The following is a 14,274-nucleotide window of genomic DNA, read 5'->3' on the forward strand; positions in this document are numbered from 1 at the left end:
TCTGCCCCCCTGTTTTTGCAGGCACCTCTGCACCCACTTTGTGGTCACAGCCGCCTCCCTCCTTTCCATCCCCTTTGTACCCGCCGCTGTGCACCCAGCATGTCCCTGTATTGCACCCAGCGCACCCAGCATGTCCCTGTATTGCACCCAGCATCTCCCCGCTGCGCATGCAACGTGTCCCTGTATCGCAGCCAGCGTGTCCCTATATTGCACCCGGCAGGTCCCCGCTTTGCAACCACCGTCGGCGCCATTGCACGAGCCCCCGGCCCGCTGCAGCCCCTGGGCGCGCGCGCCCCTGCGCCGTTTCGCGCGCCCCCGCGCGCGCCCCCGCGCGCGCCCCCGCGCGCGCCCCCGCGCCGTTTCCCGCGCGCGCCCGTTCCCGCCCTTGGCCGCCAGGGGCCGCGGCGGCGCCGGCGGCGGCCCGGGGAGCGCCAAGATGGCGGCCGCGCGGGGCCTGGGCGCGCTGGCGGCGCTGCGCGGCCGGTAGGTGATTGCGGGGCCGCGCCGCCCCCTTCCTTCGCCCCCGTCTCCCCGCGCGGTCCCTCGGTGCGCGGCCCCCTTCCCTCCCCTCGCCCGCTGCGGGGTTTTCTCCCCGCCGTGGTTAGGGCCGGGCGAGGCGGCAACCGCCGGCCTAACGGCCCCTCCGTGTGGGGCGTCGGGCCGGGTTGTGAGGAGGATTTGCCCCGTGCGGGTGCCTGGGGCCCTGTGGGGAAGGGGGGTCACCCCTGGGTGCTCAAAGGAACCTACGGGGTGGCCTAATCCCCCCCCAGGCAGTGAGGAGCGCGGAGGGAGGGGACATGTCGCCCCACATGTGCTAGCGGGGGTACTTGTGCTTAGGGTCATGTAGTGAGGGCAGATCCCCCCTACGTGTCCTTAGGACTGTATAGGTCGGGTTAATGCCCCCACCGTGCAATAAAACCATATAGTGAGGTGGAATCTCCCTCTGTGTGTGTGGGCCCGTGTATTGAGGGGTGCTCCCATACGTGTGCTCGGGACCATGTATTGAAGGGAAATCCCCCCCGATGTATTTTTAGGACCATGTAGTGTGGGTTAATTCCCCTAGCATATGGTAAGGACCGTATAGAGAGGGGAAATCCCCCCTGCACACGTGTGCTCGGGACCATGAATTGAGGGGAAATTCCCCCCGTCCGTTCTCCAGCCCATGCAGCGTGGGTTGATTCCCCTCCACGTGTGCTTAGGACCACGTAATACAGGTTAATGCCCCGCTATGTGCAATAAGGACCATGCAGTGAAGGATGATTCGACCCCTCCGTATGTGCAATGAAGAAAAACGAACCCCCTTTTCCATGCAACGAGGAGGGCTCCCCGGGGCCCACGTGTGGTGGCTCTTAAGAGTCAGGATCTCTTTTGTGTTTAGTAATAGCCCCTGCACGTTTGTTCCCCTTGGTTCACCAACCCTTCCCTCCACTATACGCTGAAGACAAAACCAGACAAACATTAATACACGAGGTATTTGTTGTTATCTGAGCTGTCTTCCCCGTGAAGGGGTCCTTTGGCTCCGTTTTCTGACTTTTGCTTTGCTTTGAGGTACGTAGGCTCCTCCAGGCGCATGGGAAGAGCCACCCAGCAGCATTCCTTGGACTCACAGAATGCTGTTTTCTCATCCCAAAAACGCCGAGGTGGTAGCGCTTGGTTTGTGTACAGCAGTGCTGCCTCTGGAGTTTGTTTGGAGTTTCGTGTCTCTAACGAGTTAAACATCAGGAATTTACACATAAAGATAAGCGTTCTATGGGCTGGTTGTATGTGGACTTACAGAAATCAGATGTGTAAGGGCCTAGTCGAACTTTTGAACGTTAGGCCCATGGTTCAGCTCTCTCTGCCTTGCTTCTTCCTTCTGCTTTCCCTGCTGCGAGCTCTCTCCTAGCAGATATTTCCCCTCCTTTGCCTGCTGGTTTGTGTGACCAGCGAGGACAAGAGCTTTTAATTTTACTTTGCGTGTTTTCATGCTGAAAGTCTTTTTCCCCAGAATAAATACCCAAAGTGGAATTTTCCCAATGTATTTGTTTGTGAAAGGGAAGAAAGAGAGGCGGTGAGGTATGGTTTAGTAAGTCCAGCTAATAGTTTTGTCTCTTATCCAAACACTGTTTTGTCAGCTCCTCTCTTAAGAGGATTGTTTGTGTAAGGGCAGCCGCTGCGTTACCGGTTTAGCCAGTCTTATATCCTCCAAGTCACATATAGAAGAGCCTTATATTTGGCCAGCTGAACTGTTGGAGTAGGGGAGTATATTCTGGTCTCTGTTTAGCCTCAGGTGCTTGGGGTTGGATTCCTCCCAACTAGCTGTAATCCTTGAAAAATGGGGCATCCAGTCCCAGCTAGAGCTTTAGGTTCTTGCTCCACTGAAGGGGAAGACAACGAAAAACCTCTGTCATGTTTATCCTCTGTTATGGGTATATAAGGGGATTTACCTCCCTTTAGTAACTGTGAAGGAGTCAGGCTAACTTGTAGGTGTTTAAAAGTGGGACAATTAACTTGAATTTGTTATGAAATGTGAGAGGGAGGGCAAGTGCTGCACGTCTGGTTTATTTCTGCTGCAAATATGCACTCCAATGGGGAAAACTCTATGGGGATATATTGAAATATAACCTGTAATAAAACCTTTGCTGCTTCCTCATGGGATGAAGGTATGTGAGGGTCCTCCTGAGTTGTGCACTAAGGTCTTGTGGAATTCTCTCTCTTTCGGGTTCTGCAGAAGGGCAAACTCCTAATTTGGGAATAATTACCAAAATTATTTCTCTCTAGGTTCTGTCATGTGTTGAGGAAAGACCATAATTTGACAACGAAACAGTCTCTCCACCAACTCGTACAAAAGAAGCCATTTCTCCCATCTGTGGTATTGAGGAATGCAGGTAAATACAGATTTAAAATGTGTAAAAAAATAAGCAATGAATGCATTGTGGCATTCTTTACTGTGTGGTAATAATGAAAGTATACTTTTATTCTGAAATCTGAGTTTGGTGAAATATTCTGGATGTTTTTTAATGAGGTGCAAGCACATGTGGAGCTTGGAGAGAAGACTTGGCTTGCTCACTTCCACACTCTATAATCTAGGCTTTTCCTATGTCGCAGAGCTGCCAAGACTTGGAAGGAGCTTTGCTGGTGCAAATCAGTCAATTTGGGCTTTACTGCACTTTTTTTATTTAAATTCTCTCTTGGTGTGAATACACCCTTTATGAAAGACCTCCTTTTACTGGCTGTTCTGTTGAGTTTTTGACCATCCAGGGAGTAATCGTACAAATACATTTTTGGAGCAGTAAAGCAGTAATGTGGTTTGTTGATTTTTTTAATTATTATTTTTAATTTTTCTCCTTCTGGGTATGTTCTCATGTACGTATCTGGTCTGATCTAGAGCTGAGGATATTCACACTTGAAGTAAATCTTGCTTTTTTTCCATTTTGCTCCAATTCCTATTTGTCTATTTGTGCATATATTGTGCTTCAAATCTATCTTACTAGCAAGACAAGCGCTGCCCCCCCAGCCCGTCAGCCTCTGCAGTGGTTTCAGTGATCTCTGCATGGTTAAGTTGTTCATAATTATGTCAGGCAGACTTGACCTGACATTTTCACTTCAGGTTAAAGACACCTGTAGCAAATGAAACGCGTGTATGAGGCAGAGTTCAGATTCTCACTTACACACTGTGTCTGTTCAGGACAAAAACGCTGCAAAAGAGCAAAGGTTCTGTCAAAGGACATGTTCCCCATTCGTATTATCTGCAGTAAGAACCTGATGAAAGCCTAGAAAAGCAAAGGCTGAGATTTGCCTTTTTTGGTATCTCTTTGTACAATTTCATAAGGCAGTTTTTCATTTTCATACTCAGCAAGCTGCCCTCCCCCAGTTTATGAAGTTGTGCTTCAGAAAATGATTCTGCTTTTGCAACTGCTCTAGCAAAAGATCTTTAAAAAATAATCTGCAGGTGCTGTTGCATGGAATTAGTCAGAAATGGAAATCTTATTTAAATGAATCCGCTCCGGCAGCGGTTTCTTTTTAATTCTGATTTCAAGGGAGTCCAGTGCTATCTGGTCTGTGCATCATGGTTTTTCATTTCAAATTTAGTCACGTAGTTAAACAGGGAGACTGTGAAAGCTTTAGTCATGCAAGTGTTTTACCTGCTTTTGCAAATGTTCTTTTAAAGCCTGCCTCTATTAGATATCTTCTTTTTACTTGAGTAGATGATAAAATTATAACCAAGGACGTACTGTGTTCCTTGGGGAATTGAACAATATACGTGTTACCATACCAGCTACTGAGTAATTGATTTGGCCTGAGTTATTCACAGTTCTAGGAAGAATACCAGCTTGATTATTGAAAAAGAAAAGACTCTTAGGAAGATGGGTTTTTCAGCTGCAGAAAACAATAACTTTTGCATTAAAATACAGTTGCTACATGGACGTTTTTCTGCTTAGCTCCATGGGGGAGGACAGCCCATTCCCCATTAACTTGCAGAGATGTGGCAGAGCATCCTCGGGTGACACCATCCACATGCACTTTGGAGGCTATTTGTAACTTACACTGATTTTCCATCCTGTGTTGGAGGATGTGTCCTGCTATCCCTGTGCATGAAGCTGAGGAGCTGCTTGAGGAATCAGGACTGTATTTTTTCATGTGAAAACACAAGCATTTCTCTATAAGTCTCTTGTATTTTCTCCTTTAAACAAGGAGCACATACGTGCTTGGCCATCGTGTGTGTTCAAGTTAAATGGGTTGTTACCATGACAGGCACCTGCAGGAACAATTTGGCAATTTATAAATAGCCTGATTTGTCATCTGCTACTAAAGAGTCACCATCAAAATGGCAGCTTAGGAAATGAAAATGTCAGCTCTTTTTGTTGCTTTAAATCCCTCTATATCATACATCTCCACAGTTAATGTAAGCTTATTTTTGGGCTATGGTTTATTTATAAATATGAGTTCCCAGGGATTTTTATTTTTAAGATGGATTTTCTTGTTTGCTGAATGTACCATAGTACTCTGAGAAGAGCAAACATCATTGGCAATTTTGTGCTGTGATTAGGTATGCAGGGAGAGTAGCGACCGGGAGGAAAAATAGGAGAGGGGAATGTCTCAAACTGCTATTTACCTTCAGGGAAATATCAGACACCCTCTGTGTGTCCACGGGAAAATATGCTATTAAAAGTACTTCTCAAAAGTATAGTTTTCATTTTCATTTAAGAACTGTTTTTTTTTTTCTTTTAACACTCTTTCTAAATAAAAAGATCCTCACCCTGCCAGTAACTTCAGTAAATAAACAAGGTTCCATTTATCTGCTTTTCCTCATGAGATAAAAAGTCTGTGTTTGGCAGTCAGTGTTTGTGTTAGTTTAGATGCTTTCACAGAACCCACTGAATCTTGTTTTGGAGGTATCATTACACAGACTGCTCTTTGTTTTTCACAGCACCACGATCAATAATAGTCTTGACTTGATTCAGTAAGAAGGATCTTTGAATTTCTTCACTTAAGCTGCTTCTACCTGATTACATTAACTTCTTTTTTCTTTTTTTCTTTCTTGATTTCCAGCAAGATGCCTGTTTATTCAAACTCAGGACACACCAAACCCGAATAGTTTGAAGTTTATTCCAGGGAAAGAAGTGCTGGAGTCCAGGACTATGGAGTTCTCCTCGCCAGCTGCAGCGTTCTGCTCACCCTTGGCAAGGTATCATTCAACTTGTCATCATTTGCTTGGGAGACCTGTGTGGGGTGGGTGTCTACAGCTGATGTTCTGAACATAACTGGGTGTTCAGGAACAGGGGGGCTGGATTTCGGGTTTTCTTGGTGCCTTACTGGTGCATAAAATTGAAGCTGGCAATATTGTGGTTACTGAAATAATCTTTGTGTTTCTGTGCTACCCGTGTCAGCGCTGCAGCAGAATGCCTTGCAATCTGCTACGTGCAGCTGGATTAAGTAGCAATAAAGTGCAGTAATCTTGAAGATGTGCTGCATATCTTCCATTGATTGGTGAGGCCTCTTGCCTTGAGTTTCTAAAGCCTTTCCTCAAGGTTCCTAAACTCCTGCTTTGAGTAGCTGCTTGGAGATGATACAACCCTTCAGAGTTAGGAAACAGGCAATGTAAGGAATGAAATAGTCACAAATGTTACAAGTTAATATTAGTAACTTGCTTTACTTGGCAAAGGGTGATGTTAACCTGAACTTCAGAGCCAATGGATGTTTCCTTTGAAGAGAGTGAAGCTTCAGATGCTGAAAAAAACAAGTTTTGGCCTGTTTTTTCAGGCTTGATCTGTGTTGGGTCTTGGGTGTTGCGAGTCTCAATACCAAAGTGCATAACGTGGAGTAAGATCCAAAGCGAGAGCACACAGCACCTTCACAAGCAAAGCCCTGCGACTTCAAGGTAGCAAATGCAACGTGAAAGCTTTCCAGGACATCAAAATACGTTGTCAGGCTGCTGAAGCAGTAGGATCTGATGATGCCCAAGTACGTTAGGCTGCAGAATGCAAGTAGCTGTCAGCAAGTGGCTTTATGTTGTCAGATATCTTCAAGGAGACGTTTTCATCAAAGGTGATGTGTATGCTAGAATGTGTACCGAGGCAAGAGCGCTTTCATTGTGTGTGTTGTGCAGCTTAGGGGAAGACAATTACGTGACTAACGTGTATTGTTAAGCTGCAGATTACAGTTTTTGTAATTGGAATGGTCACTTATCTTCAAATAGAAAATGAATTTTCCAAAGAAAAGAGTGAAACAGAGAAGGTGCCAAACTGCAGGTGAATTAACTGCCAGACTCTCCTACTGGTTCTGTTTTCAGATGTGCTTATTTTAGTCCAAAAACATATTCTAGAACTTTTTTTCTAGGATGGATTAAATAAATCTTAGGTGCTTGGCCTAAGTGTGTGCTTTGCTTTGTTTTAGACAGCTATTCCGAATCGAAGGAGTTAAAAGTGTTTTCTTTGGGCCAGACTTCATAACAGTCACAAAGGTAAGCAGAGCAGCGAGTCAAATATGCTAAAATATGAACTGCTTTCCAGCTGCCCAATAGATGGTTGTGGAGCAGATAACAGGTTGCCCACACAAGTTGTAGATTCTCTGCCCGTGCAAATGGTCAACGAGTGACTCGATGAGGCCTGGAGCAGGCTTGGAAGTTGCCTTGGCTTGGAACAGTTGGAATGGATGGCTTCCCAAGATCTCATCCAGCTGAAATTGTTTAATGATTGGCATCAAGACCACAGTGTTGTGTTTGTTTAAGGTGTGGAGTTGATAGCAGCAGCGGGAAGGCTTTGCGTAGTAATCCCACAGTTACGTTTTTATTGTGTGGAGAGCACAGGGCAATTCAGGGAATAATGCTTTGCCTCGGAATCAATTGGAACCAAACTCTGATCTGAGTCTCGGGAGCAATTTGGCAAAAATGTGTCAAATAACATTACTTGGGAAACTTTATTTTTCAACCTCAGTTGTTAGGGGTTGGGTTTTTAGGGTTTTTTGTATAGCATTTGGCTTGCAAACAAGGAAACCTTCCTGTTGATTATTTTAAATAGAGTCTTACCAAACATTTTTGACCAAGCCACACTTCACAAAACTATGCAATAATACATCAAACACAATCACCATTATATTTTTAGCCTAAGACAGATGCTGATGTAATTTATTATTACTGAGAGGCAGATGCTGTGATTTTTATTCCTTTTTCCTCTGATTTTCATAGGAGAGTGAAGACCTTGATTGGAACTTGCTGAAACCAGATATTTATGCAACCATAATGGATTTCTTTGCCTCTGGTTTACCTGTAGTTACTGAAGAGGCTCCTAGGACAGATACAGGTAAATTGAGCTCTGCAGCAAGAGGCCAGGATCTTCCTCCCTCTGCTTTTCATCCTACCATACCCAGAACATCCTGCATTTGTACCAAATGCAGGAGAATTTAAATTGAAAGCAGTTAACACAGGAAAGAATTTGCAGAGTGCAGACGTTCTAGTGGAAGAAACTGTCAAAAACAGCTGCCTGGCTGTGAATATAAAGCCTGATTCTTATCTAACACAGCATGAGTATAATCAAAAAGGAGTGTCCAGGCTTAATGCCCATGTATTTATGATTGGTTTATGGTCTCATATGAACAAGAAATGTTAAGTCATCTACATGTGTTAACATATGCAGATAAGATTAAGTAAATAGCTGGAGATGGCAAACAGGGTTTCTAGAAAGCCTGCAGTGACAGTGAAAAGTAAAAAGTAGCACAGAAGCATTAAAGGCTATCTATTTTGCTTCCCCTAAAAGGACATTGTGAAAAATGTGACATGCCTAGAGGACTTTGGGGGCATAACTAAAAGCAAATGCTCTTTTTTTTCCCCTCAAGAATCCAGAGCTATGATCTTCAGTTGCAAACGCTTTTAGAGTTATTACACTTCTTTATGATACTACTAATGATACTCCTGTGATACTACTAATTACCATTTTGCAGGTTCTTAATCAAACCTGGCTCTGTATTTCTCTTCCAAATTGTAATTGAAAGTAATTTAACTCAAGGAGAGTTATTTGCCCTTTATTTTTTCATTTGCAACTTACCTGCTTGTACAAGTTTTCTTTTTACAGTGTTGTAAGGAAGACTGTGGTTGTTTAATTGCTCCTTGCTCTTATCATGCCTGGAGTTTCTTCTAATATTCATGTAGATTTTCCTTTATTTAGCAGGGGGAAGTTGTCTGCAATTGTCTGTTAAGGCCTTTGTCTGTTTTTTGGGGAGAACTGAAGCAAAATTGGTTTATGTTGAAACTCTGTGATGTAAATATGTGCAATTCCGGGGAAGATGTTTACTCTGAATTAGACTTGGCCTTTTGGTTTCAGTCATCTCAGCAATGTTGATACTACTTCAAACTGCTATTACAGATATATAGTGTTAGTAACCATAATGAGACTCCTCCTGTGTTTTGATTTGCTGCTCCACCTGTTTTTTCCCTTTTTTCCTCCAAAGCTCCCTCAGAAGATGATGACGAAGTCGTATTAATGATTAAAGAACTTCTGGACACAAGAATAAGGTAAACTAGGAAAACTACTAGATGAAGGAGTCGGACTAGATTTTTGGAGTGATTTGGAGAACAGGGCATTTTTTCCTAGCTGATTGTAATTTCACAGTTCAGTATCAAGCGTGGCAGTATAAAATGCAAAACTGGCCAGAGCTTTGAATACTGTTTGCCCCAGTTGAAGGGTTTTTTTTATCTGCTTTTCCTATTTAAACAAACTATGTGCTGAGCAGAGTCCGTATCACCGAGTGGTTTAGAGTACAGCGGATAGAAAAGTTCATTTAAACAGGCCCATTGGATTTAACCTAATTATTGCTAAATAATGCAAACAACAGAAATAGTCTTTTGTGGTAAGCTCTTTCTTTTTCTCTATTTATTCATCTCTGTCTTCATTCTACCCGTCCTTTCAAGTGTTTCAGGCAAAATAGGTTATATAGATTGGCTGTTCTCAGAAGATTCACTAACAGGTTTTCCTGCCTGCCTGTGCTTTACTGGATTTTGGCCTTATGCCATTTCATCTTTATTTTAAAACAGCTTGAATTTGGAAATGAGAAATGTGACATTCTGGATGCAGTGAAAATACCTGATGTTTTTTCCAAGTTGTCTTACGTCTTATGGCACCTCCTTCCCCAGCTCACAAATTATAGTAACCAGAAACTTGTACTTGGGTCAAAATCATGGAATTCATTTTCATTTTTCCAGAAGATGCAGTGTATTTGAGCTTTTATATATGTATTTTTTATATTTTTTAAAAGAACGTATATTTTAAAATACCCTTGTGTTTATCTCAGAGCTGACACACGGCACTAGTTAGTGAGCCTCAAAGGAAAGAGGCAGGAAGGCAGAAATACATTGAAATGTTTTCTCCAGGAATATTGATGTATATACTAAGCTCTGAAACATTTTACCCAAGTAAAATTTCATACAAAGTCATCATAGAAAGTAGCATTCAAGGAAGCCCCACTCGTTTTGGGTACGTGGTGACCTAAAATCCTTATGGTGAGTTAGGCCAGAGGGAAATCTAAGACTTTCTTAAAACCCCCAGAATTTCTGTTAAAGTTACTGGTTCTCTTCCCCACTCTTCGTTCTTTTTCTGCTGCATCAAGAAGCTGTTGATGAGTACACTAGCAGCACTGTATTTTACTTAATTATACAGCAGGACAATTTACATAAGTTTTATATACACTGGTGGTGCACACAGAACATTTACTGTTGATCAAAAATATGGGCAAAGAAGTCGGAAGGTGCAGGGTGGCGGGAATGGAGATCTGAAAGGCATTGTAGTGTGCTAAAAATCTTACTTCAAAACAACAAAAAAAAGAGTTTTTAGTCATGTGTTACATCTATTGCCTTTCTGGAATGGAGGTAATTTGCTACAGTGAGTTGTTAATAAATGTGTTGGATTTGCAGATTATTCTGTTAGTGTTAGAGTTCACAAAATAGTTATTTTGGAAATGAGTATAAAGAGCTTCTGTTGGGAGTAACCTGATGCTTTTAGCATGGTCTGGAGAAGTGTTGCTATGGGGATGCAGTTAAAATGCTGGGTACTTGCTGGTGGCAAAAGGAGTCCAGGCTGCAGAAGTGTTAGTCGCACTGGGCTCTGGTCTCAAGTGATCTGGTTTCTTTATCAACAAACAGGCAAATCGGGATCATTTTCAAGGCTGAATCCAACCCCTGCCATAGAGTTGAGATGCTCTTATATATTATTGCATTCACTGTACAGTAAGTTACAGTATAGAGGATGGGCCTGTAGAAAGTGACATTTTTCTGCCTGTGCTCTCAAGCTTCTTGCTTAATATGCTATAGAAAGACAGTAGCCATGAATGTGAGAAAGGCTACTGAAATATAATATATATATGTTTCCAACAATGTTGGAAACCTGAACCACTTGGTGGTAGTGAAAGGGGACGAGTTCTTAGGTATGGTACTAAATAGACCTCTGAAGAGCCATGCTTACATGACCCTGGGTATTTCTGCTAGGCCAACAGTGCAAGAAGACGGCGGGGACGTGATTTATAAAGGCTTTGAAGATGGGATAGTGCAGCTGAAGTTGCAGGGCTCCTGCACCAGCTGCCCCAGTTCCATCATAACCCTGAAGAACGGGATACAGAACATGCTGCAGTTCTACATCCCGGAGGTGGAAGGTGTGGAACAGGTAGGTCAACCTGAGACAGGACAAAGCAGTTGTCTTTTAAACAGGGAAAAGGTCTCAGTCCCTTCTCATCACACACAGGTTGTCAGTTCAAGCAAAAGTACAGCCTGTGTCGAGGCAATATTTCCAAGACAGAAAATGCTCTTTTTAAGCAAATGATGCAGAGTACTGTGATGCTCAACTCAAGAGAATACTCTGCTACTGCACAGTTCAGCAATATGTTCTGTCTTTTTAATTTTCTGGATAAAAACTGATTTCCACGAAGCCTTGAGTGCTTTGAAGATGTCTCTGTTTCCTTCAGAATCCTCCTGGGAAATTCATACCCAGTACAGGTCTGGGATTATAAATTGAGTGTGAAGAGAACGAAGTCGAAGGCTGGAGTATCTGGATTATTAACTGAGGACAGTGTGCATTTTCCTAGACTGGTTTAGCTGTTAAAACCCATGTTTAGGTGAAACTGAAGAAAGCAAGACCACTTCCCCCTCTTGCCCTTCATTCCCATCCTGTATCTGGTGACCCACTCCCCCAGGCAACTGCTCTAGCTCTAAACTTGATTTGAAAGATTCTCCAGCAGTATCCCTCAGGAAAATTGGTATTCCCTCCCCATTTTTGTTCTACTACATAGTTTCAAAAGCACTGTTGATTTCTATTCTCAAAACCATTATTGTCTGTATTCCGAGCTGGGATTACTTCACAAGAAGCTGTTCTGTGTTTGCCAGGGGAAGCCAGCTTTGTGCTTTGGGGACTGTGTGATAATAAAGCACAAGCCTTTGTCCCCTACCATGCACATTTCTTTTTGTTCTCTTAATAAAAATAAGATACACTGTAATGATTGTTGTGCTGGCTCGACCAGCCTCTTGTGTCAGCCTCAGTTCCTCATGGCATGTGGGATTTTAAGTTCCTTTCTTTTTCCTTTCCCTGTTGTTACTAAGTGACATAACTGCTTCTCGAGTCCCACAAGGATTAAGCACCTGATAATGTTGGGGTTGATGTCACAAATTCTGTATGTAATCCTATGGGGAGCCTGGAATTAAACTGCTTGCCTGGTTTACACTTCTGGGTTTCAATTTCAGGTTGTTGACGACGATGATGATGTGGAGAAAGAAGCAAATTCTACTTGAGCTAGCATCATCCGTGGCCAAATAAGTATTTACCTCTTGCATATGTAAATGAGCTCTGTGCTGGGAAACAACCAAATTTGCCTTTCTTTTCAGAAAAAGAAAACTGCACTTTTTCCTGTGAAATGTCTCCTCAGTTTAAGCTGTTTGTGCACTAATTTATTAAATCTCTTGTACTCAGAAAAGAATCCTTTTGGTCTGTTTTTAAGTTCTTTGCAATGTGTTTTAAAAAACAAATGGCGGGTATTTAAAAATGGTGATGGATGTTTCCATTGTTCTTTAATACAAAAAAAAAAAAAAAGAATAAAAAAGGAGGGGAACGGAAGTAGCTTTTCTCTCGACTGTTTTTTATGCAATAAAGTATTTTTTCTCCCAAAACCTCTTTATGTCACTTGCAGGAATATCTGCCCATGTTCTACAAATGGGAGATGCAGGACTGTTAATTTTATGTCTTTGGTTAAAGGTTCTGATCGCTGCCAGTTTTGTATGGGAAAATAATAATAGTTTCAAGTGTTCATTTAAGAGCATGTAATATTGGCAGTATTTGTGAAAATTGCCTGCCCTACTTGCTGCCTAACACTGCCCAAACAATAACAACAGGAACAAAAATAAGAGTTACTATAAAAGTTGTATCTTTTTTTAATAAATGTTAGATGATCCTTATCAGCTATAGTAACTCGAGAAACTAATTAGCTAATTTAGAAGTAAAATTATTTAGCCGGCATTAGTGGTCTGTTTAAACTTGCAAAAGAGGATTTCCTAAAGATGAATGTGCAGTGCTTAAGGGCACAAATTGCATTTGTAGTATAGCAAAGAAAATGAATGTGTTTGCCTATGCTGTATCCTGTTTGCTCCTTGTGCAGCGCCAAGGAGCGCAGCCCGTGTGTACCTTGGCTGCCCTGGCCGAGCGAGGACGTGGCAGAGCAGAACACGCTCCGGTTTTACAGACTCTGGGAAGGGAAATATTTATTGTTCTGAAGTTGAAATACGTAAGTCAGGCTTTTCCAGTGCTTCTCTCTATTTCTTGTGCCGCAGGACTTCGTTTCTTCCTGGTGCCTAGCTTTAGCAAATGGCTTGGCTAATGGGAATACCGGTTCTTTGCGCTGCGACTGTTGAGCTGTGGTTATGGTTGTTATTTGGCTTGTAGTTACAGCAGTAATCCCCGTTGCAAGGATTTGACAACCTCCTGTGTGCTCCCCCTTGCCAGTATAATTGCACTGAGTCCCTGAAGTGGATCAGTTCAGGCAGTGGAGACTCTTTTCTGTGGTATGCAGATCAGCACGTGGTAAGCACAAACTTCATACAACTTGTTGGGAATCTGAGAACGAATACGCTAGCAAAACAGATCCTCAGCTTCCATGTAAAAATAATAGCCTAATATCATTTAAATTACCCAGCTAGGATTTTGAGTTTGAAATTACCATATTTTCTTCTCCCTCTTACAAAATACACAGTGCCTGATCTTAGAGGTGTATCGGTGATGAAAATACCCCTGAGGCAGGCTGATGCTATTCAGAAATGTGTGCAAGTGCTGTCGCTGCTTTCTTGTTCATCAGTAAACCAAGTGGCTGCTAGTAATTCTGGTTTTGCAAAACCAGAGCTTTTTGAGCCTAATTTGTCTGTTTTGGCTCTATACATACCAATAATTCAGCAGCAAAATAACTTTGTGTGTTCAATAAAATGTCTCTCTCATGATGTGGTCTTTATTCTTTCAATGTACTAATTTCTTTCAGGTACAGTAAGGATCTGCTTCTGCTGTTGTGTTTGTACTTCCAGTGTTATTTTTAATGGGGTTTTGGTTTGTACAAATAGGATCAAATTCAGGCTGCATTCACTGAGGATTGAGATCTTAAGGCTGAGAAGATTGCATGTCTAATGTATTTCCTCCATGAGGTTGACCAAATTCCTCAAGCTCCGTCCCGGAGAGAGCCATTTCGTACAGTGAGTCCATAAAAACACCTCCCATGTGGCACCTTATTCCCTCCTTTCCCCCCATTTCTCTTCCAAAAACCCCCAAACTTTGCACACTG

General features: G+C 42.7%; 1 protein-coding gene across 1 annotated transcript; it reads left to right on the forward strand.

Annotated features, from left to right (window-relative positions):
• The first annotated feature begins 401 nt into the window (after positions 1–401).
• NFU1 (NFU1 iron-sulfur cluster scaffold) lies at positions 402–12,432 on the forward strand. The gene is made up of 8 exons (XM_088537783.1): positions 402–483; positions 2,761–2,867; positions 5,533–5,668; positions 6,877–6,943; positions 7,667–7,781; positions 8,926–8,989; positions 10,955–11,129; positions 12,200–12,432. Exons 1-8 carry the CDS (start codon positions 437–439, stop codon positions 12,245–12,247), a joined length of 759 nt encoding a protein of 252 aa, XP_088393909.1. The 5' UTR covers positions 402–436; the 3' UTR covers positions 12,248–12,432.
• The last annotated feature ends 1,842 nt before the right edge of the window (positions 12,433–14,274 follow it).

The sequence above is a fragment of the Tinamus guttatus genome, unplaced genomic scaffold, assembly GCF_059628265.1.
Source record: "Tinamus guttatus ecotype Peru unplaced genomic scaffold, ASM5962826v1 Tinamus_guttatus_pri_ptg000866l, whole genome shotgun sequence".
Taxonomy (NCBI): domain Eukaryota; kingdom Metazoa; phylum Chordata; class Aves; order Tinamiformes; family Tinamidae; genus Tinamus; species Tinamus guttatus.

Bases quoted from the DNA above. Each gene is read 5' to 3' on its own strand.
- NFU1 (XM_088537783.1), top strand. From the start codon at position 437: ATGGCGGCCGCGCGGGGCCTGGGCGCGCTGGCGGCGCTGCGCGGCCG. The intron at 6,944-7,666 runs GTAAGCAGAGCA...TGATTTTCATAG, and splicing joins ACTTCATAACAGTCACAAAG to GAGAGTGAAGACCTTGATTG. The intron at 8,990-10,954 runs GTAAACTAGGAA...TATTTCTGCTAG, and splicing joins CTTCTGGACACAAGAATAAG to GCCAACAGTGCAAGAAGACG.